The 27,118-nt window shown below is 33.6% G+C and overlaps 1 protein-coding gene and 1 non-coding gene across 2 annotated transcripts; both read left to right on the forward strand.

Moving 5' to 3' along the window:
- Positions 1–1,051: 1,051 nt before the first annotated feature.
- On the forward strand, positions 1,052–26,640 carry LOC148282661 (nose resistant to fluoxetine protein 6-like). Its single transcript, XM_088224708.1, has 13 exons — positions 1,052–1,073; positions 5,910–6,139; positions 9,391–9,650; positions 16,272–16,354; positions 16,494–16,684; positions 17,024–17,181; positions 17,657–17,825; positions 19,044–19,243; positions 20,294–20,438; positions 20,931–21,120; positions 21,989–22,131; positions 23,957–24,072; positions 26,397–26,640. Exons 1-13 carry the CDS (start codon positions 1,052–1,054, stop codon positions 26,602–26,604), a joined length of 2,115 nt encoding a protein of 704 aa, XP_088080834.1. The 3' UTR covers positions 26,605–26,640.
- On the forward strand, positions 12,187–12,379 carry LOC148282662 (U2 spliceosomal RNA). Its single transcript, XR_015822042.1, has one exon. It is a non-coding gene; the product is annotated as a U2 spliceosomal RNA (small nuclear RNA).
- Positions 26,641–27,118: the final 478 nt, after the last annotated feature.

Here is a 27,118-nt window from a genome sequence, read left to right on the forward strand (position 1 = left end):
TGTTTCATAAAAATTGCTTCACAGATAAGTTATATTATAAAGTTATCACTGAAAACGTTTTACAAGACGGCAGAACAACAATCGCGTGCTATCTTTGATTTAATATTGATATTGTTTAAATTTAGCCAATATTCCTTGAAGAGGTCATGAGAATGCAGACGCGTCGTCTCTGCATTGTTATAATTGTATCTCTGTCATTATCATACATATAAACTTGATCATGGAAAAGTTAGGAAATGACTGTTTTAAACATATAAATCTGAGATATTTCTATAAGGCCTGCAGTCTCCATAAAATCGTCCAGTGAAGAATGTCACCTCATAAACAAAATTATGCCAATTTTTATAAGTGAAAAACTTATTTAGCTATAATATAATGTGTCAAAAGTTGAAAGTGCGTTTATATAAGTGTACTTATAAATACTTCGACGATCATGATATAAATAAGGCGTAGTTTGACATGATGTGAGTAATTAAATTTCAAAAAATGCATCTGATTACCAGATTTATCAAATGAATTTCACTTACAATGAAATAATATTGAATAATGTCTAAAAATATCTGAAAAGAAAATGTTTTATTAAATTGTGAAAATATTATTAACGTTAATTAGCAATATGAGTTCCTAGTTTCAAGATTGTGGATATTCCTGAAAAGCGGTATTGCAATATGTTATTTGAGTACTTAATATTATATTTGACAGTAAAAAACTAATTTATCTGTTAAGTCTTTTGCATTTTAATTAAAAGAGATTTTTGATGCGGAATATACCTAAACCCTTATAATTTGTTCCTAAAGCGGTTTCAAAATGTCGTGTTTTGAGTGAAGCATTCAGCAAAACCATTAAGCTTCAAGGTTTTGTTGTGATTTCGTTCAAAATGTCGAATGTATTCATAAGGATACTAACAATAGTGCTGTGTGTGGGATTATTGAAGGGGTCAAAAGGTGTTGGGAATATTCTGGATTTATCCTGGACTCTCCCAGAGATAAAAAGACCTCCTAATTCAACATGTGAAAAGGACATACAAAACATGTTAAAAAATTTGAGAAACATGACGCTCTGGGCATTTGAAAGTAAGTTTGTTTTTATTTTGTCTTGTATACAAGAACATACGTGTTAAGTTGGGTACATGAGTTTTGTCTGTTATTTTCCAGATTTTAAAATGGGCACCAAAAGTTTTGAAAAATGACAGAATTATTATTAAATTATAGGTCATTTGAAAGAAATTTTTCTGTGCTCTAAGATATTATATTTTCTTTTACGTTACATACGATTATATCATTTTATTTTATTACAACCTTTCAAAATGGAATGTCAAATGGACGAAAGTGAGGATCTTCAATACCTCCCTTTGTTCTTGTTTAATTGAGGGAATAATACTGTCAAAGTACCTCTCGATATTTGCGCAGTGTGCGGTGAAAATGCTATGAATTATTGCCTTATTTGTTGTAAAATAATATAGGAGAACTAGTCGATAATGTATTTTACTTCATTTTTTTACCTCGAGAAAATATAAAGTATAATCTCTCTTATACACATAGAATTTACTTAAAATTAGTGATAGAAGAATCTGATCAGGTTTTTTGTAAAACAATATCAACAACAAACCACCACGCCGTTTTCTGTAGGGGTAGGCAGAGAGGATATAATGCAATCACTCTGTCTTAGCATAGAGACCTCGCTTTCTATACATTCATACATCTTCTCATGCACGCACACCGATTATTCCTACTCTTGACATGCCCATCTTCAAGTATTTGATGGACTTGATCGTGCCATGGTTTTCTCGGTCTTCCTCGTTTTCTGCATCCATCAACATTCGCATCGTAGATCCTTTTAGCCGTTCTTTCGCTGTCCATTCGCCCTACATGTCCAAACCAATGCAGCACCCCTTTCTTGGTTCTGTCGTTAATGCAAGTCTCAGCCTTACATAGTTCACGGATCTCGGCAATTGTGCACCTATCATGCATCGTTTTACCTCACATTTGCCTGAGGGATCGCATTTCGACAGCATTAAACCTACTTTCATCAGAATTTTTCCAATTCCATACTTCGCTCCTATACATTTGAGTTGACACTAGAAATCCATTGTGAACTGCTAGTTTTTCCTCTTGCGATAAACGTTTGTTTGCCAAAGTAGATTACAATGCTCTGTTATATTATATAACAATCAATTTCCTCTTTGTAAAAAATTGTAAAACATCTTTTAAGTATTCCTGATTTGGTCAAATGTATCCATTTCAATGTGCCTAATAGGCCAATGAGGAATCGTATTTATTTTAGATATATTAATATATCTAAGTCAAATTCGCACATCAATTCTCTGTTCCCGAGAATTCACTATCTCGGGAACAAACACACTGATGATAAAAAATAGATGAATTTGCCTTTACTTTATCAAATTTCAAGTACCGATTGTTCTTAATTGAGTTTATAATATTTTCATTTGTTTGTTTTATATTTTTCTTTCATTTTATTATTGTAAATTGTTTATAATGTAAAAGCCCTTTAGGCGTTAAAAAATCAATAGATAAATTTTACATGAAATTATTAAATAATTCATAGCATCTTCACGGTAGGAGTTCACTGCGCAAATATCGCAAACAGGGAGGTGTCAAAAATGCTCACGTTCGTCTAATTGACATGCCATTTTGAAGGCTTAATTTTTGATATGTGGATTTTCAAACATAGGCAGAATGGTGAATTTGGTAATGTCTCTCTTGGTAAACTCCCTTTTGAGTTTGTTTGAAAATGTCCTAACAAGACGAAACGCGTCACAATATACCCTTTGTATATTTTATAAAAAATAAAGTAAAATTACAATCCAATAAACTTGTTTTATTTTGGATACATTACCAAATTAAATATGGAATTCTACCAATTGTCTGCATACACAATAAATAAGAATGGTGAATGTTACACAGTGTAAAGCGGCCACTTAAACCAGCCAATGACAGGTTACAAGCCCTGTAAATGCCTAGACTCCCATATTCCCCTTTCAAAATTGTTTTACCTCTCTGTTGCAACAAATTTAAATACAAACAACTCTCCAGGGACAAAAATCCAGCCAGTCTGCAAGCATTTGGACATACTCAAAACATTGCTGAAATAAAATTACAATTAGATATTATTTTTACCTTCTGTTTTTTACATCCCAAAAAAGGCCTACTTGTACACTTAGGGCCTTACTCACTAATCGGGTATAAAATTAAGTTTGAGAATAGTGGTAGAATAATGATAGTATAGCAAAAAGTATTATTTATAAACCTCGCATAAAGTTAAACTCGGTTTAAATCTGGGATAGCGACCATAGAAACTTACACCTGCACATTATGTGGTATAACGCTGGAATAAGCACACGATCTGTCAAAAGTCACATTTTTCGGTAATCAAAATGGATAGTTTATCAGTTTTTTTTTCAATTTTGAAGTCCTGCGACCTTCTCAATGCGATTCAAGTGATTTAAAATTATTTGTGGAAATAATATCTGAAATGTTATTTTATTTTATTTTATTTGGGAAATCAACAGTTCTACATACATATTTATAGTAAACAAACAGATATAGTGTATAAACTCAGTAAGTAATAACAGATTTTCACAAAGTATACAAAATTAGTAGAGAAAATATATTACATATCAAATAAATATATGTAAGTTTATACATATAAAAATGTTATTTTCATGTACTCGTAAATATTACTCAATAATCAAAGATTTTTTTAAAAAACAGTCAGTTATTGTAAATTGATTAGGACAAGAATGTTTTAAGAAAGGATAAGGAGGGGAAGGGAGATGTTCATATTTATTATTATTATGTCTACTAATTTACATAATCCATTTTTAGTGTAAATTTTAAATCTGACAGAGTGATGTTAATCTATATCTTTAAATTTTGTACTGTACACTGAAAAAGTCCAACGAAAAAAAATATTTTTACTATACGATGTTTTACTTATTGGTACATGAAACAGGTGGGAAAAAAGAAACAGGAATAAACTATAGAATTCGTTTTTAACTTCTCCTCTTCTTCTTAATTTTGATTTCTTTTTTTAACGGTTTTATCCATGCATGCAATAGGTCTCGGGTTTGAATCCCGGCATAGTGGATATGAAATAAATATTTAAAAGGGGTTTTTTCACACTAGAATATTTCATAGTCTCTGGACTGGTAGGCACCTGAAGCGTAAGACTGATCATATTACCTTTATGTAACAAAAATTATCAAGATATGCTGCGATTGGTGTACCAATACAGTGCCCTATGCACCATTAGGTGCGGAAAGAATATGATTATCATTTTTTTTAGTTTTGTTATTTTGTAATTACTCCGCTTGTAACGTCACAAGTTCTCTTCAGATAGTTCTGCTGATTAGTGAATTGTCTTCCTGTAAACCGTAAATCTGTCACTACAACATTATATCATTAAATGTATTGACTTGTATATACAGGTGTTCATTAAACCCCGTCACATCCGAAACCACGATGATAAGTATGAGCAAGAAGGCACATTGGCACATTAAAATAAATTTTTAGAACGAATAAAATTTGAAAAATTCAAATTAAAAATCAAATAGTTGCCTTCTTCTGCAAGGAAGTAACGAGTAGGGGAAAAGGGGGGAGTCTGATACGCCTAAACCGCGCGGCCTCGCTTCCCTGCCTTCACCCCTGCGGAAGTAAGCAGCCATTTGTTTTATTAATATTTTTTTTTTTTAATTTTCTTTGTTCTAAATAAAAAAACTTATATGCTAATATGTCTTGCCTATACTGATCATTGTGGTTTCGGATGTGACTCTGTGACAGGATTTTAAAAACACGCTGTATAATAAAATATTTTTTATTGTTTTTTCATACATTTTCAAGAAACACAGCACAATATGCTCTATCAAATCAAATTTCCCGTAACAGCGAACTTCCTAATTCCGTCTCTAGACGAATAAACTATACAGTTCTGCGTGTAAAATATAACCAGAACCCCAGACGAGCGTTTTCGACTGGATAGCTACTGTCAGCGTATTATTAGCGCTATAATTTTTGTGAGGCGTTGCGTGTGACGTCAGAGGGTATCTTCCGCTTATTCTCGATATGTTCTATCCATTGGTTCGTTGACAATAAGCAAACCGGAATCTTCCATAATTCTCTTATCATTGGTTCATTCATATGAACTAGTGACGTCGTTTAAAGTAGTTCGTTTTTATCAAAATATTTTTTTCGTACATTTTCAAAAAACATTGAAGTACAATTTAATGCTACAATTTTCATCGCGGCTGAAGTTCATTATTGTGGTTTGTCACTATAAATTTTCACTTGTCCCCGGACTGGTTGTGCCTGAAGCGGAGGCTGATTACCATGTAAAAAAAAATATCTACATACGCTGTAGGGGCCAGTGCAGTGCCTTATACATCGCTGAGTGCGGATAGGAAAATTATAATGATTTTATACCACAATTTGGCATGAAATAGATCGTGGGTATACTGGCAAAAAACTTTAACTCTTTAATCCGGTTTTGAGAAATCAAGCATTTTAGTTTTGTTCCAATTTTACTCTTTTCGTGCTCATTAAGAACATGTTTTTAATTTTTCCGTTTCTTAATTTTATTTTAAGGTTATTTAAAGCATTTAGCCTGAATAAAATACCAGGTATACGACTTAACCTTAAATTTATTTTTAAAACTACAGACATATGAAATTTAATATGACTAAGTGTATTTTGCCAGTTTGCAGAGCGTTAAAAACTTTACGAAACTGCATCATCAAGTCAAATCCGCATATTGTTGAGTTAACATTTTTTGCCACGACATAATAAAATGTATTTATATAACAACCTAAGCAAGACTGTGCTGAAAAGGAAAAAAACAGAAAGATGCAAAAAAGTCATTATTGTTTCATGTGCTTTTAACTTTTCATGTTCTAGTGTGGGATTCAAGCGCCCGCGGTCCATCCGGGCTTCTCGAAGGTTCCACCTTCCAGCTTGGCAACTTCGGGGAGTGTCTCGCGGAGGGGCGAACTCCTGGATCCGTAGGCGGAGTCCCGCGCCAGTACTGCCTAGCCGGGGTGACCTTGCGAAGCCCTGGCCGACCGGAAGACCATCGTCACTATAGAGAGACATTTGACCCATACGGAAGCGCGTATGACAAAATCCACGTAAGTAATTTTGGGTTTTTATATACCTTGTATATTAATATAAAAAATATAAGATGCCAAGGCTACCAGATCACTAAACATCTGAATGAAAGAAATATCAACAAAAAACATCTACATTATAAACATCTGAAACTAATGTTTTCATTTATAACTACCCTTTTAAAGATTGATAAAAATAAAACGGCCCGTTAGGCTACGTTCCCACTACGCCAAACCGGCAGATTTGCCGGAAACCGGCTCCCGGACAATAGTGTTCACATTAACACCGGATCCCACAAGAAAACCGGACAGTCAAGTACTCATCTCAGTTGAATTCGGACTTGTGCCGTTCTTTTTCTTCCAGTTCATCGAAGTTTGGTTTCAGTATTAAACATACATCATGCATCTTCGCAGTGACAAAACGCTCGGTAAAAATGCCGAGCTCGGTGTTTTTGCCGGATCCGACATTATGTGAATAGCTTCATATAAATTGTACAGCTACTAGCGCTTCCGGCATTTTTACCGGTCCGGCAAATCCGGTGGCATAATGGGAACCTGGCCTAATTGTCCAAAAGCTTGAAGACGTCACGCGTGACTTACGAATTCTACGTTCACTCAAATCCTATACGGAGATCGTCTGACGCTGGCGGCTTGTAGCTTTTTCTTTGTTTTTATAGTTAAATTTCGTCTTTTCCTTCGATTTTTTAAAGTTTTCATCTATAAACTTCCATAGCATTATGACTGACATTGGTTATTTTCAAGGATAATCCGGTAACTTGCCCAAAATAAATATAATCATGATGGGTATTTTTTTCTCATCCACTACAAACTTTTTAAGTTCCGAGTATGGAAATGTAAAGGCCGCAAGGTAAGGAAATATTTTATGTTTGCTTCCAGGATGTATTCATTTAAATAATTGTGTTATTTGAATGTACTATAAAAATATTGTTCTGCGTACATTGAATGCAAAAGAGAAGTAACATGACTTTGCCACAACATAACATATAAAATATTATTCCTACCACATATTGTTTCATTACGTTCAAACATTTTTTCCGCATTTTTTTATTATTAGGAATGGCCAAAAAAGCTTTATTTGGTGTCTTCACCGTAGATTTGTTCACTTCAAAACTAAACAGTTCTTGTATCTTATAACTAAAGACATTTAATGCACGTTAATTAGTTAAAACAGTGTAAAACAATCGATTACAAGAAAAACAAAAACAACACGCCGGCTATACAAATTCGGTCGGAATTGTAACGCGTGACGTCACAAGCCCATTGGGCATCCGAATGGTTGTTTTGGCGACATAAAAAAAAATTATACAGTCACCATCGTTATTTTTTTCTCAATTATTTTGCACTTTAAAAAAAAACTTGATAATACCCTATACCGCCAAGGAGACTTCTCCACAGATGCGGTGTGCGGTATGCGGTGGACAGCTGTTTCATAAGAGATTACTCATTTGGTTACCATAAAAATTTAATTTCGAGAAAAATAAAAGTAAGATTTTAGGGAACGAGCGGATTTTTTTAGAATATCAAGGGATGGGTTAAATGACAAATTCTTCACTATTCCTATTTATTTTAAATATTATCTGTAAATTTTGTGTGGTTTTGTGAGCATCATTTTGAGTGATCATTCTTTATTACAATAAAATAAATAAACCAACTTTGTTTTTAACCACTTTTTTTTCTTCTGATAATGAAGCTTGTATAGCTTTGAAACCGGTCGGTAGAAAAAACAAAAAATTAATGGTGAAAAACAAAGTTTTTTTATTTATTTTATTATAATGAATAACCACAAAGTCTTTGCTTCAAATATAAAATTTATATTTTTTGTAACATTTAGATTACTCCTAACCAAAAAAATTGTGAGGCCCAAACGGGCAATATTTTAGAGCGCTCGAGGGCTGATTGCATGAGGCCCGAAGGGCTGAATTTTCTGGGATGTTGCCTGATAGTATTTTATGAATATGTCAGCGTAATTCTTCAAATAAATAAAAAACTGATTTATGCGCTCTACTAAAATCAATATCGCGTCAAACACAACAATCTGTAAAGATGTGTAAACGTCAACAGATAAAAGAGTTGAGAAAATTTGAATGTTACACAGTGTGTAAAGTGACCACTTAAACCAGCCAAAGACATGTCATAAGCCCTGTAAATGTCTAGACTTCTATATTCCCTTCTTAAAAATGTTTTCTCTCTCTGTTGCAACAAGTTTAGATCTAAATAACTCCTTAGGAAGGAAACCTTTATCATGTGGGTGAGATTCATCAGGCTGAACCAATTCAAAGTCAACAGATGGAAGAGTTGAGGAAATGTGGATGTTTAAACATAGACAGGATGGTGAATGTTACACTGTGTGTAAAGTGGCCACTAAAATCAGTTAATGACAGGTCATGAATCCTATAAATGCCTAGACTTCCATATTAACTTCTCAAAAATGTTTTCCCAGTCTGTTGCAACAAATTTTTGCCTTAGTTATAATCTAGTACTTGAGCTTATAAATGAATGTTTTATATTTAATATTTAGTTTTACTACTTGGTTTTTCGTATTTTTTTTTCTCTCTATCTCTCCTTGCCTCTGTTGTAGGTATACACCATGATTTGGTCTGACACACGTTTTGTATATCCGAATTATGTTTCCAGTAATCATGTGTTCATTGTACTATACGACATTTATTAGGCATCCAGATGTTTACTAACTGAGATGAATATGTTCTCATCATCACTATGGCAGCATCATCTGCACGGCATGTGATGTTAATGGCCTTATCACTACTTTTTTTTATTCTTAAAAGCGTTTTTTTAAAAATATATTTAATTTGCTTGTGTAAGAAAAGGTTTTAGGCGTTATATATTGTTGTGCTTTATTTAGTTATCAAGGTGCTAAACTTACTTTGTATTTTTGTTGTTCTCAATATGTGTTATTTTCTAAATGTTAATATTATTTATGTCCCGAATTGAGTTGTTGTAACTCCTGGGAATGTAATTCAACGTATTATACTTGTAAAATACTTTATGTTATATGATTTAAAAATAAAAAAATAAATTTAAAAAAAATAAAAAATCAAACATAGGCAGAATTTTTGTGCAAAGTGGCCACAGATAATAAGCTCTGTAAATGCCTAGACTTCCTTCTTCTCAAAAATGTTTCTTCGCTCTGTTGCAATAAATTTAAATATCTGTATAAAAGGCTGTGAATTTCTTAAAAATATATTTACCAGTCAAATATTATTTTTACCTACATATGTAAATGTTTCTAGTACACTGGCGACCGCGTAAGGGTCCATCGCAGCAAGATCTACTGGGGGCTCTGCGTCCCCTCGAGCTGCCGCCCCCCGGAGCTGGCTAAGCTCCTTCAGCTGTCCCTCTCCTCGCAGGGGACGGGGACCGACCTGGCCGTGCAGGGCCCGGGCTCCGCCCCGCCAGACTTGTCTTCAGAGTACCTGGTCTCCATAGACGACTCCTCGTGCCAGAGGGTGGAGAAGGAAAAACCCCTGACTGTAGGAGCCTTGGTGTTTTTGTAAGTAGATAAACTTTTTTTGTTATTCTTAATTTACCCTCCTCTCAATTCGATGGTCCTTAGGGACCATCGAATTGAGAGGAGGGTAAGAGCACCAAAAAACTTTTTTATTTATTTATTTATTTCAACGGACGGAAAATATTTTAAGAGAGAAACATGAATGTAGCATTTTCAGGATTTGTGAATAGTAAAATAAATCAATGTTATCCATTTTATTTTTTGAATAAGTAGATAAAAACTATTTACTATTATATTTTCGCAATTTTATTTAGCACACACAAAGTAACACTGACAGCTGCCAGCTAGTTACGAAGTGTCGTATCTTTGATAATAAAATAAATAGAAACTATGGAAATATGTATGTAGGATTTAGGTTGTTAAGGGTTGGAGCTCCTACCCCAGTTGGAGGTGGACTGAATAAACGAGGTATGAGGTTTAATGCGGTGCTTATTACATGACGAATAAATAATGATTTGAATTATGTATCGAGTATTGCGGCAAAGATGTGTTGAACCGATTGCACTTGGACTAGATGCTGGAACTGAGTGACTGTATTGAGCTGACTTGGTTAGGCTGACTGGCGTTACTACGCCCTGTGGTCTCTTTATAGGCCGCGTTCCATTTTTTCCTCATGTCTCCATGGTAGGAACAAAGTAATGTACCTACTCTAGGACGTTGCTCTTATGTGGGTGGATGTCTCATATGCAATACTATTGGTCTTGCAGGATGTAATGTATTGTAGGTATCTAATGAAAAACGCTGAGTTTCTTCTTGAAGTCGTTGCTCTATATTTCAGGTGAAATCATTGCACGTCTGTATGTCATCGATCTATGAACTATGACCCCTACATGCTTTTAGATGGAGAAAACTTTATGGAAGGAATTATGTAAGACTAGGCCTTTACAAGGCTTACGAACTGTTATTGGATGGATTATGTGATCATTTTACACACTGTAACATTCATCATTCTGCTTATATTTGAACATCTACTTTCCCTTATCTGTTGACCTTTATGAAGTAAAAGAGCTGAAACCTTCATTGATGTTTATAGATTTATCTGGCAGAATTTCTTAAATATTCAATACATTTAAAATCATATCCCCATGTGTATGATAATACCCTATAAAAAAATTATCATTTAGTGTACTATTGTTCATAATAGGGAGTGACGTCTTATAATAATATATTCTGTACAAAAATGTACATAGTGTTTTAACCCTACAATGCCAAATGTAGACGATCTGCTACATACCGATAATCGGTGTATAAAAGTGATTTCAAACATGTTTATCACTCGGCGACTAGTTTATTATATTGTATACATACTAGCTATAAGAATTTATTTTAAAAAGTCACCACCAGGGTAAAAATTTTCAAAAAAATATGAAACAAAAAGTCAGTTGCACGTATTCTGTCAAAAGTATAATTTTGCTTAAGTTCAAAGGGTGTTTTTTTGTTTTTTTTTAAAGATAGAAGTTAGAGTTGTTTCCTCAACTTTCATTATTATATAAAAAGATGTTCGTAAGAATCGTTATTTGTTGTTTTCCTTACATTCTTGTATTTTTTAACCTTTTAATGCCCGGTGTAGCATATTGTCCACATAAACAAAAATATGAAATTAAAACTGAAAAAATGTTTCTTTTTTTAAATTTATTTTTTCTCGTATTTGCATAAAAAAAACATCCATAAAAATATGTTTTTATTTAGAATTGAAAAAATTAGGCATGTAAGGGATAAAATAAAAGCCTTTTAATAAATAATCTTTTGTACCACATTTTAAAAAGAAATAAGAAAGGGTCACTAATATGGCTGGTGATTGGTTGGTTTAAGTGGCCACGTGATTGGTGTGTTTAAGTGGGAACTGTAAAGTGACCATTTGCCTATGTTTGGCAATGTACTTCTTCCATCTGTTGATTTATTAAAAAGATAATAAGCGTATTGCATTTGAAAAAGCTGGGTGGTTAACTGATCTACGAGTGTACGCTATTACGATGCTGTTGTGATATAAGACTTATTATTAATACAAAATATTAGAAAATAAATACTTGAATTCTGGTGGTACCTGTATTTATGTACCACTTTATTCTAGGTGTGGTGTCCAATAAATGGTTATATTTGTCTAGTTTATGTACACCTTTGCCGGAAAGAGAGCTTGGACCTCATAAATATTATCCAAATAGGCTAACCACTACACAAAATTGAGTTAAAAAAAAAAATTTTAGAAAAAGAACGAATGACGTAACGGACGTAAAACAAATTGTAAATGGTATATTTGAAAGAAAAAAAAGTAATTATAAAAAAGAAAACCTACGTAACATAATGTAGAAATTTAAACTTTTAAATAAAATTTTAAACTTAAATAAAATAAACAAATAGATAACATATTTTCAAGAAATAGATTGGTTATTTCATGAAATTTTAGTGTAAATTTTAATAGTTTATTTTTATACCGCTAGGTGACGGTACTAGCGTTCGCAGCGCGCTTGCGTTACGCGTTATGTTTTTAACATATACAGCATGTTTTCCTTTCACCGGTATCGCTTCTCGGCCTGTTGGCTAAGATCAAAGTGTAGTATCTGTTCTTATCAGCTTAATATCTGATAGTTCCCGCAATGCGGGACCAGTATATTAAACTGATTTTTGGAATGTGACGGGATGTTCGGGGCTTGCTCCACTCCTGTCGCGGGTTGGCCCGGCATTGCAGTGCCGCCGGGATCGGCCCATCTAACCTTGAAAAGGGGAGGGGGAGTTTAAGGCTTGGGTGGATATTAGCTTATCCCTATATGCCTGGCTACTCCTCAGGAGAAGGGACGGAGTAGGCATGAAAGTACTTAAATTTCTTTAAAGCTGTAGAACCTTTTCAGAAAGAGTAATCGTGTGGACGTTTAACAATTATTCGGTGAGCTTGACAATTAGCTTTTAGAAGAGGATGATTTCTTCTTCTTTTTTGCTGACCCGGATATTCTAGCGCCGAGGCAGATTCACAGGTATGTTCGTGGTTGTCACTACAAGCATCAATCTGTCTATTTGCATTTAGAAAATTTATATTATCAAACAAATAAAATTTCCTCAAATATTTAGCTTCTATACTTCTTGTTTTTTTGGCTTTTTCACCCCTAACTTGGGTGTTGTAGCCATTAACTGTTATCAGCAGTTTACTGTGTATTTAAAGCTGTATGTCGCTCCTTCTTACGCTGCTTCACATTTACCGACTACAAGTTAAGTTATGAAGCTTAAGTTGCATGGAACACAAGATGGGTGCTTAGTGTTGCATTTGTTTATTTAACTTTTTATACATAATGTTATTTGTACATTGGCAGGCTTATTGCCAAATGGCAATTTCTTCCAACCAACCAATAATAATAGTGTTTACATATATATCAATGCCTACAATAAGGTATATTATTTATTTATTAATGTTCCTTTATTTGTATAACATTCGGCTTTAATTAACGTTCCGCTAGAATACCTAATGAAGATCAAACAAAAAAAAACCAACACCCTTTTACCCATAGGGGGGGGGGGGTGGAGAGGATAGAACGCCATACCACTCTTTCTTTGAATACATATCTCACTTCCTCTGCACTTATTCATCTTCCCATGCACGCCGATTATTCCAACGTTTGACATGTCCATCTTCAAATATTTGTTTGATTTGATCATATCATGTCTTTCTCGCTCTTCCTCGTTTTCTGCAACCATCAACGTTCGTATCATATATCCTGTTAGCAGTTCTATCGCTGTCCATTCGCTCTCCTTGTCCAAACCAACGCAACACTCCTTTCTTTATTTTGTTGGTAGTGCTAGTCTCAGCCTTACGTAATGCACGGATCTCGATACTCTTCAAAAGTAAGGATGCCTGTCCGTAATACTATTTTATGACTCGAATTTGTTGCTAGATATCGGTCAGGAACACAACACAAGACTTGCATAAAATAAAGACATGTTCGTACCAAGGTTTAGTAAGAAATATGGCCAAAGAACGGTAGATTATAATATATTATTCCGATTATTTTCAACAAAATACATCAACATATCTCAAAAGAAAGCATTGATCTCACATTCAAGAAAAAAATATAATAATATTTTCTCTTGTATAGCCATACCTACACATTTAAAGTTTATTTCTTTGTTTCTCTTTACACACAACTAAAAAAGAATAAATTATAGATTTTTAAAATAATATTTAAATTGATTTCTAAATTTATGTAACTGATTTTTAGGCTGAGTTAAGCATTATCGACAAAATTAAGAAAGGTCTTTTGCGATGGTTCGGTCATGTGGAGCGAATGAATGATGAAAGAACGGCTAAAAAGATTTATGATGCGAATGTGTCTGGTTGTAGAAGTCGAGGAAGGCCGAGAAAGACATGGCATGATCAAGTACAACAAATCCTTGAAAGTGGTCATGTGAAAAGTCGGAATAATCGACGTGCGTGCACGAGAAGATGTATGAATGTGAAGGAAGCAAAGGAAGTGTGCCAGGACAGAGTGGTGTGGCGTTCTATCCTCTCTGCCTACCCCTCCGGGGAAATGGCGTGATGGTTAGTTAGTTAGTTAGTTATTTTTACATCTATCTCTGCTATAAAAAAAGACCTGCTGACATGTAAATCTTTTTATTTCTGGATGCTTCGTTGATCTGGTTTATTTTTAATAAATAAAAAATATAAAAATATTGGTTTTATTAGTAGTTTAAAAGAAATGTCTTCAAATGAGATATGAAAAATTATTTTAAGTTATTTTAATGGAATTTTGTTTTGGGTACCTATTTTATAAATTGTCTGCCTCATAGTCAATGGTCAGCGTGTTTGCCTTCTAAGAAGTCTCGGATCGAATTCCCGATATGGTCGACATGTTTTTTTTTATTTTAAAAGTGTTTTTACACAATAATGTATATACCCTCTTAAAATAGTGCAATGATTAATTATCAAAGTAATTTTAAAGAAACCTCTAACATTTAATACGGAAAATCTAGATAAATTATTTAAAGTTCATACAGTAGACACTATTTACAAAATAAATTCTTTTATACAAATTTACAAAGAAGAAAAAATAAACGAATTTGAGATGAATAAGTCACTCGGAAAATAAAATAATATGATTTTAGAAGAAACAGATATTTACATAGGTTCAACACTAGAAATAAAGATATGCTACTTGTGCCCACTACTAGACTGCAAAAAATTAATTATTCTTTTTCCTCACACTGCATACGATTGTACAACAAGGTACCTCTTGAAATTTGGGCTTTGTCAACAAAAAAAATCAAAGATTTTGTCAAGCACAGGCTGTTTAGAAAGAGCAACTACAGAGTCGAAGAATATTTGCAGGACAAGACAACTTGGCATTAGATTCATGTAAATTGATTTTAGATAGTTGATTTAAATGTATTCGTTTGTTAGGTTTAATTTTCTAATTGAAGCCTTCCCACCATTAAGACTGTAGTCTGGTAAAACGAACGCAAAATTAGAAAATCATACGATTTTTGCCATTTTAAAACGAATGTTTTTTTTAAATCACGCAATAAAAATAAAATAAAAAAAAATTAGAAATAAACAATATTTTTTTAAGGTATTTCTGTTAAAAAATATACTTAAAAGTTTTATGTTGCTAAAATATACTTACTTTTAGACCGGCAGATTACGCCATTTCAAATTTAGACTAAACTTGGGTATCTGGGATCTCAATAGACTCCTCATCATCATTCCCTTTCCGCACCTAATGGTGCATAGGGCACTGCATTGGTAACCAATCGCAGTGTATCTTGATCATTTATAGTTAAATGAAGGTAAGATGATCAGTCTTACGCTTCAGGAACCAGTCCAGGGACTATGAAATATTCAAGTGTGTAAACACTCTTTTAAACAAATATTTCATATCAACCATGTCGGGAATCGAACCCGAGACCTCTTGCTTGGTAGGCAAACGCGCTGACCACTACACCACGAGGCCGACAACGAGACCAAAATATTTAAGCACACAAGAAAAAATCTACTTTCATAACACCAGGAATAAAAGTTAATTATAAATTTTCACTGGCGAAACAATAATTTATACAAAGAGATCTCATATGCGTGGCAGTCAAAATTTAAAAAAAAACTTTTTTTTAAATCTTTTAAAAAAATTCAAGTAAATACATAAATGTTTCTATTGCATAAATTAATATTTGGAGGATGCTATTGATTAAATTGAAATATATTAAATGTAAATAATGTAAACAATATACACCATAACTAACATTATGATTTTACTGTTTGTATTTTCTTAACATTTTATTTATTTTATCCTTTTTTTTTTTTCTTGATTGTATTTTTTTTTGTTGTTTGTCAGACTGTAATAAAATGCTAGTGGTAATAAGTCCGCCATTAAATCGTAAATACCTTTGTTTTATTTTTTGTAATTATTTCATTGTATACTACATATTATGATTTTTTTTCTTTATTGTAACGGCACCTGAAGCCTAAGACTGATAATTCTACCTTCACGTAACAAAAGTGATCAAGATATGCTGCGGTTGGTATACCTATGCAGTGCCTTTTGCATCATTGGGTAATTATGTGATGATATTTTCTTCCTTTATTAGTATTTTTTTTATAAAATAATTATTTCGATTATTTTTCAGCTGGATTTCGGGAATATCCATTGGGCTGGTATTGCTTTCTTCTTCTTACCACTGGTACATCATCAGGCGTGACAGAGACAAAGGTAACCAATTTTCAACTAATTAAAAAAAGAAAAAAAAGTTTAGTTTGAATAAATTTGAACTAAGCTTTATTAAATATAAATCGCCCATTTTATACAAATTGAATGAAAATAGCAAGATAATTTGAATATATTTCTGTAGATACCAGTTGTGCGCGCATCGTGAAGGCGTATTCCCTGATCCACAACTTCGCACAGTTGGGGAAGCAGTCTGGAAAGGACCTTCAGATCCTGTGGGGACTCCGGTTCCTCTCCATCTGCTTCATCATCCTGGACCACCGCTTCGGGACCGCCATCTCGGGACCCATCTCCAACAGGGAGAGCCTCGAGAAGGTTTGACCTTTTTTCCCAGAGTAATTATCTACAACTCTGAGCAGTTGCGGGAGTAGTTAAGAAAGAAACTCAAGATCCTATATAAAAAGGCAAAAAGTCAAAAGATCGAAGAGTACTTAAAACAATTTACAGTCTTCAAACATAAAAAATGTTTTATTACTACATTGCATTTAGCTTATAAGAACAGTTGATATTGCGAATGATAAAAATCCAGTAGGTATGCAATTAGAAATAAAACTTTTTTTAGTTATTTTAAAAATATTTTCATTCATTTTCCATATCAATTTCATAAACCTCGATTTTAATTTAATTTAACTCTTTTGCTTTCATTATTTACAGAAGTATCACACGTTTTCGTCAGTGTTCATTTGTCACAGCGACCTACTGGTAGACAGCTTCCTGGTCTTAAGCGGATTACTATCAGCCTATGGGCTACTCAAGAACTATGAAAACCAACCCATGAACATTCCCATGTTAATCTTCCATAGATATACACGGTAGGTAATCAAACAATTAATGAAATACTTTGTGTCTACATTTAAAAACCTTTCGATTTGATTTTGAAAAAAAAAAGTTACTGACTAGTCTAAGGTATTTTCTATATATTTCGTTCTGGTTTCTGAACAAAGTTGATCAGTTTGCTCTGTACGCGATCTTGCATTTTTTGTCGTATAAAATTTTTACGTTATTCATTTTTAAGATAATCTGTTGTCTATTATTATTTGTTTGAAATATTATATTGCTTCTTGATGAACATACCTTTGGCACCTTCAGCTGCGTGGTCAAGTGCAATAGCTATAATATTCAGGGTACTATTTCTAAAAGTAATTTATCTTAATCTGGGTGTTCTGAATAGATCATCCGGTTTCATAGACTATTGGCCTTTTGTAGGGTAAAAAATAAAAACAAGTATGTGTTTCCCGTTTACTTTTTTTAATACGTTTTATATCATCATCGTGATTTTTTTATCAGATTAGTTCCAGCATACGCCATGGTTATCCTGTTTACTGCTCAGATCCTCCCCCTGACAGGATCAGGACCTCTGTGGCCTAAGATCTTGGAACCTGAAGGAGAGTACTGCAGGCAAAATTGGTGGACAAATGTTCTCTTATTGAGCAACTACATAAATACAGACAAAATGGTAAAAAAAAAACTCTTACAACGTTTCAGTATTCCCCGTCCTACTTTGCTGACATTCTTGATTTATAAATTTGTAAATTCACGTAATTGTTCCCTATAAAGTTACAAGATCAAAATAGTTTGTTCTAATATGATCAATTTTTCAAAGTAAAATTTGAATAAGCCTATCCAGACTTCACCTATAGAAAATACGCTAATCAACTGTTTGGTATGCTGTGGCGCATATTTATAGAATTCAAAAACAAGAATGTAATTTGGCGTAGGGGAAACGTGTCCAAAATCATCCTTCTAAGAGAGAATCGATTTTTAATATTTTAAAAATGTAATTTTTTTAATAAATCGACTAGTTTTGAAAAGTGTAATCATTTTTCTATCTACCACAATTCAAAAGTAAAATTTAAATAAGCCTATCCAGACTTCACCATATAGAAAATACGCTAATCAACTTTTTGGTATGCTGTGGCGCATATTTATAGAATTCAAAAACAAGAATGTAATTTGGCGTAGGGGAAACGTGTCCAAAATCATCCTTCTAAGAGAGAATCGATATTTAATATTTAAAAAATTTAATTTTTTTAATAAATCGACTAGTTTTGAAAAGTGTAATCATTTTTCTATCTACCACAATTCATTAAATTGTGTTATTATTCAACATGTTATTTCTATACCGATTTTAGCAAAACCCTAACAAAGGATCATTTTGCCCTACCACGTGTACAAAATGATCCCTTGAGAATCATTTCACTGGATCATTCAGGGGTTATTGTTACTAATAAAACATCAAAAATACTAATTAACTGACATGAATAATGAAGGAGTAGGTAGGTATTATTTTATAATATTGTTTGTGCACTGTAAAGAATGTGCTGTATTACAACTTTACATGATGTTTAAAAATGACTTACCTTAGATCAGAAAGGTGAAAATGATATTTTTTACGCACACTCGTTCTCACTGCACGCGTCTCTCCGTCATCACTGTCAAATGTTTAAAACGTGTTTGTGTATATGTTTATATAATAAAACAATTGATGGAATTAATAGTTTCGCTAAAATCTCAAGGGATCGTTTTACCTCGAGGGATCATTATGTACACGTTTCCCCTACATTCTGGCTCGCAATATCAAAAACAAACAAAAATGTTTGTTATTTTATATATTTTTTCCATCTGTTCTTTTTATCAAATCAAATGACTGAGCTTCACGAGTGCTCCATTTCAGTGCATGGTACACTCCTGGTACATCCCTGTGGACTTCCATTACTTCCTGGTGTCTCTGGGAGTGTGTTCCCTGTTCCGTGTCCGGTCCCGCGCGGTACCCGCCCTGGTAGTGCTAGCCTTGATACTGCTGGCCTCCATGCTGGTTCCTGCCCTCATCACTTACTGCCTCAAGCTGCCCGGCACGCTGCTTTTCTTCGACGAGTAAGACCATGTTCTAATTGACGCATGTTGGTCCAAAAATAGTTTAATGTAAATTGCACTTTCTTGAATCAATTTTTATTTTGATAATGCTCGAGAAATGCTTCAATTGGTCTATCAATACACAAGACAATGTTTTATTCATCAATCGGTGCATTGAATTAAGAGCAATCTGTTATCAATTTTAAAAGTTGGTATTTAAGCGTATAATACAATATGACAATGTTAGATACAAAAACAAGCATGGTGTTCTCTCGGACCCCGGTGGGATGTAGCGTATCTTAGTGGAACAGGTAAAAAAGTTCCAGTATCTGACTGTGGATTTATTTGGGCAAACGGATCTACCATGCCAAGTGATGGGTTAAGTAAACAAGGCTGCAATCATCTCGGGAGGTTTGAAAAATTAAATATGGGAACACCCAGACATGAATATCAGCAGCTAAATTTAAATCTATAAAACTTATGTACGACCCATCATGACATGTGGGATTGCATGCAGAGCAGACACCACAAAGCCACCCGCTTAGAGTGTCAGAAATGAAGACTCTCGGGAGTATATCCGGCAAGTCTCCGAGACAGAATAAGGAACTAAGGGAAATATGCGAGATCGAAGATGGCGTTAGGTGGGGCGGAAGAGGCAACGGAAAAGACATTGGTATGCACATGTAAAGAGAATGAAGCTATCCAGACATTTTCACATTGCATTGAACGGCCAACCTCAAGGTAGACGATTCCCGGGCAGACTATCTAAGAGATCTTGAAAAACATGCCATATACCCATGTGGCCTGCACTAAGAAGAACAAGGAGTTGGACTATTTTCACAAATCATCTTTAAAGGGCTATTTTCCATAGGGCTTTCACATCTAAAGCATGTGCGAACATTTGTCTCCAATACTTTTATTAGTGCCAAACATTCGCAAAAAAAACTTTTACTTAATCGTTTATCGCATCTCATATTTAACATTAAACAGTTACGTATTTATCAACAATATTTTTTGTTAATAGAAAGATATTCTCTCTTTTAATAATTATTTATTATTTTAATCTTTCAGTTTCCTTACAAACCCTCGAATTCACGACGTGTTCCAGTACGTGTACATTGGCTCCCATACTCGGGCAGGTCCATACTTCCTCGGGCTGCTGACTGGATTCCTCATAATCCGCTACCACACTCCTGGAAATAAAAGGATTTCGACGGTAAGGCGTCGTGCTTTCGTCGTGACCCTTTTTTAGGGTGATATATTTTCTCCAAAACCTACGAAAACGAAGATAAGCAAAGACGTATAATTAAAGAGATTACTATGGAAGTTCAAACAACTGATTTATTGATAGCGCTGATAATACGGTATATCAATTTATTTTTTATTTTTTAACTGTCTTAATTCAATATTAAATAAAAAACCACTGAATTCCCTAATAACCGTAAAAGTTTCAATACTTTGAAGTGGTGTTAAATATTTGTGACAGGCGCGCGGAGTAAGATGACCGAAAATACATTTTTGCGAGTTTTTACGTAAGTTCCTACATTTATTTCTAATGGAATTTGATGAATTTCAATTTGTGATTTGAATCACCTTAGATATTTATCCGTATACAATTAACAGATCAATCATCAGTAATGTTGCTTCAGTCGGAATGATGCGAAGGGATGTTTCTAATGTCTGAACCTTAATTTCTTTCATGTTTTAGTCTTTGTCTGTGATCGGCGCAATAGTGTCCCTCGGGGTGCTATTAGCAGCCATGGCTTCAGGGACCATATTCTACGAGCCCTCTCGCCCATACAGCGCCCTCGAGGCCACCTTCTACGCGGCTCTGCACAGGCCCGTGTGGGCAGCAGCTCTCTGCCTCCTCATCATGTGCTGTGTGTTTGGACACGTCCGTGAGTATAAACATCTCATCAAGCTTTGTATGAATTTAGCGAACAATAGACAAACTAACATGGTAGAAAAATAGGGTTTAAAACTTCCTTAAATTTAAATTCATTCGCTTACAATTCAAGCGTTTAGATCAGTTTATTAATTCTAAAATGTTATGCACCATTAAATTTTCTAATAGTGAGTTATTTACAACTCGTTGAAAATGGCCCTTAAAATTAAACGAAAATATTATCATTAATTTATTTTTTTAAATTAGGTTACTCAGTATTCCAATTTCTCCTTTTTGTTGGCATCATCTAGCATGTACCCTTCCATTTATTTTTTTATTTAAAATTTATTTTATAAGCACTTATAAATTATTACATTCATTTAACAACACTTAACGATATTATTTTAATATTTTGATTTGCTATTGTTAATGACAATATTAATAAGGTCTATTGTTAAGGTTGTCTGAGTCTTTTCTTTAGTTTGTTGTGTTAGTTTTTTTGTATACATACAGTCTTGACTTTCATGTCTCGTTTTAGAATGTTGTACGTGATATTGTTCTGATACTCTCGTATTGAGTCCGTGTCTGTTACTATTTCTTTCGAATTTTAGTTCTTTGTCAACAATTACATGAGTGGTTAATTTATGGCCATTTTTCATGGTTGTATTTGCCCGTGTTGTGTATTGTGTCAATCGACTTTTTATTTACGTATTTTGCTTTCTTTTACTCATTTATTTAATTCGTTATTCGTTATTTTTGTTTATTCGACGCCTGTTTGCCGAATGATTATTATAATTAATTTTTACTTATAGTTTATAATCAGACCTCATCGATAAATTATAAGAAAGAGGTTTTAATCACTTAAAATTTGTGTTCTGCAGCAATTATTTCCATCATTCTTTCCTGGTCTCCGTGGACTCCGCTGGGTAAGTTAGTGTATGGAGCGTACCTCGTCCACATGGGACTTCAGATCCGAGCTGTTTCCCTGATCAGGCAACCCTACCACATAGATTCGCTAAGTATTGTAAGCATTATTTACCAACTTAAAACATAACATTTAACCTATTTATTAGTGGTATTAGTGCAGTCTACCTCAGAAGAGAAACCTGGGCCAACCTAACCGATTACAATGAGAAATTAACAGAGTAATCTTCAATTGTCTATAAGTAAAATAGATATTCAAACGAAAATTATAATTAAATATATATATAAAATTTAAGTATCTTCGTCGGTAACACGTAATTAAACATAAAAAAATGTAAAACATAACAATATACACATTTTCGTGAAGGAAATTCGATTTTACTTTATGAACTGTTGAAGATCACTGTGTTAACTTCCCATTGTAATCGGGGCCCTGGACAATAACCACGAGGGAAATCATTCAGCCCCTAATTTGCATGAATTAACAAATAAGTTTGTAGTTTCGTAAACAAAAAAGATGGCAAAAAGATTGTCCGCTTGGCCGATGTAACGATTTTTACTTGTTTTGTTCTGTGGGAATCTAAACAATTTAATTATTTAGCATAATTTTTTAATTTTTTTTAATGCTTAATTTTCCATTTAGTATTAATTTCATATCTTGTAATTTATTTACTATGTTATGGCAAATTGATACAAATAATATTTAAGCCAATATTGTTTTCACAATATAAATGAAAACGGCAAAAAAAACCTTAATTATTTAGTCTCCAAATACATTTTTGTCAAAGGGCAAAAAACAGGTTGGAGTTAAAGTAGCAGTACAGGAGCTCAATCACAGATAACTATCGACATGCTAAAAAACGTGCTAAGTATTTGAGCGATCACCACGAACAATCATGAACACGCTGAAGTTAAAGCGGTCGCGTTGCAAAACGAAATTCAACTTCGGTCAGTTCAAGAGGATTGGTTGAATCTCGCACACGCCTTCTTTCAATTTTTCTCGAGTGCCGTATTGCATTTAGCCGGCGGTCGGCAAGCCAAATGTTAAGAAAAGCAGTCGCCATAGTAATTGTTTGTAACTTGAAAACGAAATAACAAACCGGCACGAGATTACACGCGTGTTGACTTTTTTGATTTGACGTTTGACCACGGACTACGGATACGGAACTTATCTATGGCGTTTTGCAACGCGACCGCTTTAACTTCAGCGTGTTCATGATTGTTCGTGGTGATCGCTCAAATACTTAGCACGTTTTTTAGCATGTCGATAGTTATCTGTGATTGAGCTCCAGGAGAGGGCTACCATCAACAGTTATCTGCTGCTGCAATGCAGCGGGAACTTTTATCCTATAATAAAATCCAAATGAAGGAAAAAGTAAAATATGGCCCTGCCAGCGGAATAAATTTCAATAAAAAAAAATGGAAACCAAATTCATAGATATTCGTTTCAAACTAGTAATTACAACGTCAAATAATGCCTGTGGAAATTTACTCTCCCATTCAGTTGTATTTACAAGATTCGCTATTTTAGAACGAAGGCACTAAAGTACGTGATTTTTCAAGGCTATACTGCGAAACTTCGGAGGAACATTTTTTATGGTATAATATCCTAACGAACGAAAAAAAAAATTTTTTCATCGAGATTTTGTTATTTTTTCGACATTAAGGATTGTCTCTATTTTCAAAAACAAACAAACCATCACGCCGTTTCTCCGTAGAGGGAAGTAGAGATAAAACAATACCTTATCACTCATTAATATTATTATTTTTTTTTTAAAATAGTTTTTGATAAATATTTATTAGGATTTTTTTAAAGTTTACCATGAGGAATGTTCCTCTGAAGTTTCGCGGTCTGACCTTGAAACACCGTGTATATTATCTCTTTCTAATGTTAGTTTACGGTGCATTTTCTTTCTGAATTTCAGTTAGGCCAAGGTTTGGGAGATATGGTAATATCATTTTCTGCGTCTTTGTTGCTGTTCCTCACCATCGAAGCTCCTGTCAGACAAATAATCAACGTTCTGATCTTTTCTAGAAAAAGGTAAGTACTGAATTCTTTCGACAGAAGGGCAAAGGTACCAAATAAGATATTTTTTATGTTTAAAGCAATTACTTTGTAGTCAAACTTTTTTACTAATGTTAGTAAATATTAGAATATAACTTACTGATTTTTCATGCCTACCGGTTTCGTTTTTTATAAATATCTTTTTTTTTTTTTTATACATTTTCGAGAATTTTCACTGTACAATTAAATGCTTTAATTTTTACTGCGCGTAAAAAAACATATTTTATATCCAATTTCCTGTTGCACTGAACTTCCTCATTAACAAACTAATTACAAGGAAGAAGGACGATACTGACAAAAGGAGACGTATCAAATGCATTTATTTATTATTTACTGGACATCCGAAGGCTCATTTTATATAGTATTATAATATTTTTATTCTTTCACAACTTTCGCATTTAAAAAAATATATGTTTCCTCACTGGGGTGTCCTGGTGTCCCATTCTGAGATAAACATTTTACGTTATACGATCGTAAAAATCCAGGCATGATAAAACTACGTTATATGAATGATTGCTATGTACGTGTGTATTTATTTATTTATACTTTTACATTGTTTGTATTATTTTTTTTATACAGAATAATGTTCCCTCACTAGGATGTCCTGTGCCGAGGGGAACATTTTATAAAATGTGAAACATGCCTTAAATTAGCTTTTTAACAGAGTTAACATAATAATAACAATAATATTCAGAGTACTGAATATTATTCAACAGTATATATTGAGAACGGTAGTGGTTACACACATAAAGAGAGACATTTACCCAAGCGTCAACCACAACCATAATACAAGATACTCTAATAGGGATCTGATACTAAGTGAAGGGGTCAACACTGTTCTGGCATCGAGACAACACTATAACGTAGGCAAAAAGGTCCATAACCTTTTGCCAGAATCGTGGAAAGACGGGAGTGTTGTCAAGTTACGGAAGGTGTTGACCTCGCTCTTTCATGACATTGGTCGTAGGGAGTCAGAAAAGTTGATGCATGCCACGGATTGGAGAACCTTACTGGATGTCAAATATAAAATATAAAAAATAAGGAATAATTTAAAAAAATATATATTTATAGATGACAACCATGAAGTTTCGCATAAATAAATTGTCTATGTTTTTATGAATGTATGTATGTGTATGCGCATGGGTGTATGTACGTGTGTGTGTATGTACATGTGTATATATGTGTATATTTATATATACATGTGTGTATATGTGTGTATGTCTGTATGTATATGAATCAAAATGTGTATCCGAATAAGTGCATATTTTGTTTGTCTGTGCTCTATATTAATTTGTTAAATATTATAATATATAAAAATGTAATTGCCTAGCTTGGAACGGGGTATGTACCCTTGTTAGCTGGGCAAAGTGAATATGGAATTGTATTTTGATAAAGAGTGTGAATAAATAAATAAAATAAAATAAATAAATATGTCTCCGAACTTCTCTTCCAAGGCTGGACTGATTTTGATGAAATTTTTGTGTGTGTTTGAGTGGGTCCCTGGGTGGTTTAGATTCAGAATTGGACCCGGTAGTAAAGTAATAGCAGGCAAGTCAACGTTCGGGCAGAACAACGTTTGTCGGCCCGCTAGTTTTATTGTATAATTTTATTTTTGTATTTAATAAATGGCATGCAAACTCACTAGCCAGTACACCATGAGGTCGAGTAATCTCCACTCAATTTCCTTCTGTGGGAATTTTACCTGATAGTAGCCACTAAATGTGTTTAAAATCGGGTTGTGGTCCTGTGGCTAGTGTCACTCTAGTGACTCACGGACCAATGGTCCGTGGTTCGAATCCCACTCTACTCCAACTTTATTTCCATTTTCTAATAGTGAGTTATTTACAACTCGTTGAAAATGGCCCTAAAAATTAAATACTTGGGTAAATCATAAGAACGTGAATATTTATTTTCAAAAAAAAAATAATAATAAATAAATAAAAAATCAGCGCACCTTAATTTTGCAGTGTCGTGTGAATTTGTACGACCTTTGTGAATTTGGCCTAATACAATTAGACAAATTAATACGAGCAGAAAAAAATGTTCTTAGTATAAAACCAATAACAGATACCATTTTTTTTATTGTGTGCGTGTGTGGAACGGGTAATGGAAGAGGAAGAATTATGAAAAAAAACTTCAACAAATATCGCATACATTCGATGTTTTGAGTTTATGAACGAATTTTGGTCTGGTTAAAACTCCACATTTCCGTGTGCCGGATCGAAACGTCCACGGACCGGGGGCTGCCCATAATCCACATGTCACCTAGAGCATATTTAAAATTATTTTTTTCATTTCAGAAAATCTAAGAAATCATCCAATAACGAAGGAAAGTATTCTGCCACAGGATATAACAATAAATCCTTAGACGTGGAAATGGAAATTATCGAGCAAGTCTCCAATAAAAATATGGGCGACAACAGTATTATAAAAATGTATTCCAAAAATGACAATGTTTCGAATGAAGATAAAAAAAATAACTTGGAGCAACACATTACCCATGTATAGGGTTATTATAGACTAACAGTTATAAGTGACTAAAACCTCTTGTACATAAAAAAAGAGATATGTAAGCTTTTATACAAAGAAAACATTTTATACCTTCGATTTAAGTTAATTTTAATAAGTTTACTTTTAATGAATTAAATAATGTTCGTATTTAATAAAATATATTTTTTAATGTGCCTAGTTTCTAAAAACCAATCTACCTTTAGACAGGCGCAGTTGGATAGACGGCTAACTGTGAAACTGGCGTCGCAGGTTCGATTCCCGCGAGTTGCAAGAATTTTTTTTTAAGAAAAACTTTTTTCTCAAGTGGTCTGGGTGTTGTGGGGTATTTTTCATAACCTCCTTCCATATCCCCTCTTTCCCACCTGCTGACAAGCCTCTAGATAGATGTTTAGCGGGTTAATCGTTAAAAAAATATATAAAAAACCCACAAGACACATATAAAGAGATGTCTTAATTTAATTATTTACCCCCGCAATTGTTCTTTTTTTTAGAATAAACTGTATTTCATATA

This window comes from Micrasema longulum, unplaced genomic scaffold (assembly GCF_059751315.1).
Source record: "Micrasema longulum isolate JH-2025_06_02 unplaced genomic scaffold, ASM5975131v1 h1tg000306l, whole genome shotgun sequence".
Taxonomy (NCBI): Eukaryota; Metazoa; Arthropoda; class Insecta; order Trichoptera; family Brachycentridae; genus Micrasema; species Micrasema longulum.

Coding starts and splice junctions, on each gene's coding strand:
- LOC148282661 (XM_088224708.1), top strand. CDS start 1,052: ATGACGCTCTGGGCATTTGAAA. Junction 21,121..21,988: donor CTGTGTGTTTGGACACGTCC/GTGAGTATAAAC, acceptor TGTGTTCTGCAG/CAATTATTTCCATCATTCTT. Junction 22,132..23,956: donor ACATAGATTCGCTAAGTATT/GTAAGCATTATT, acceptor TCTGAATTTCAG/TTAGGCCAAGGTTTGGGAGA.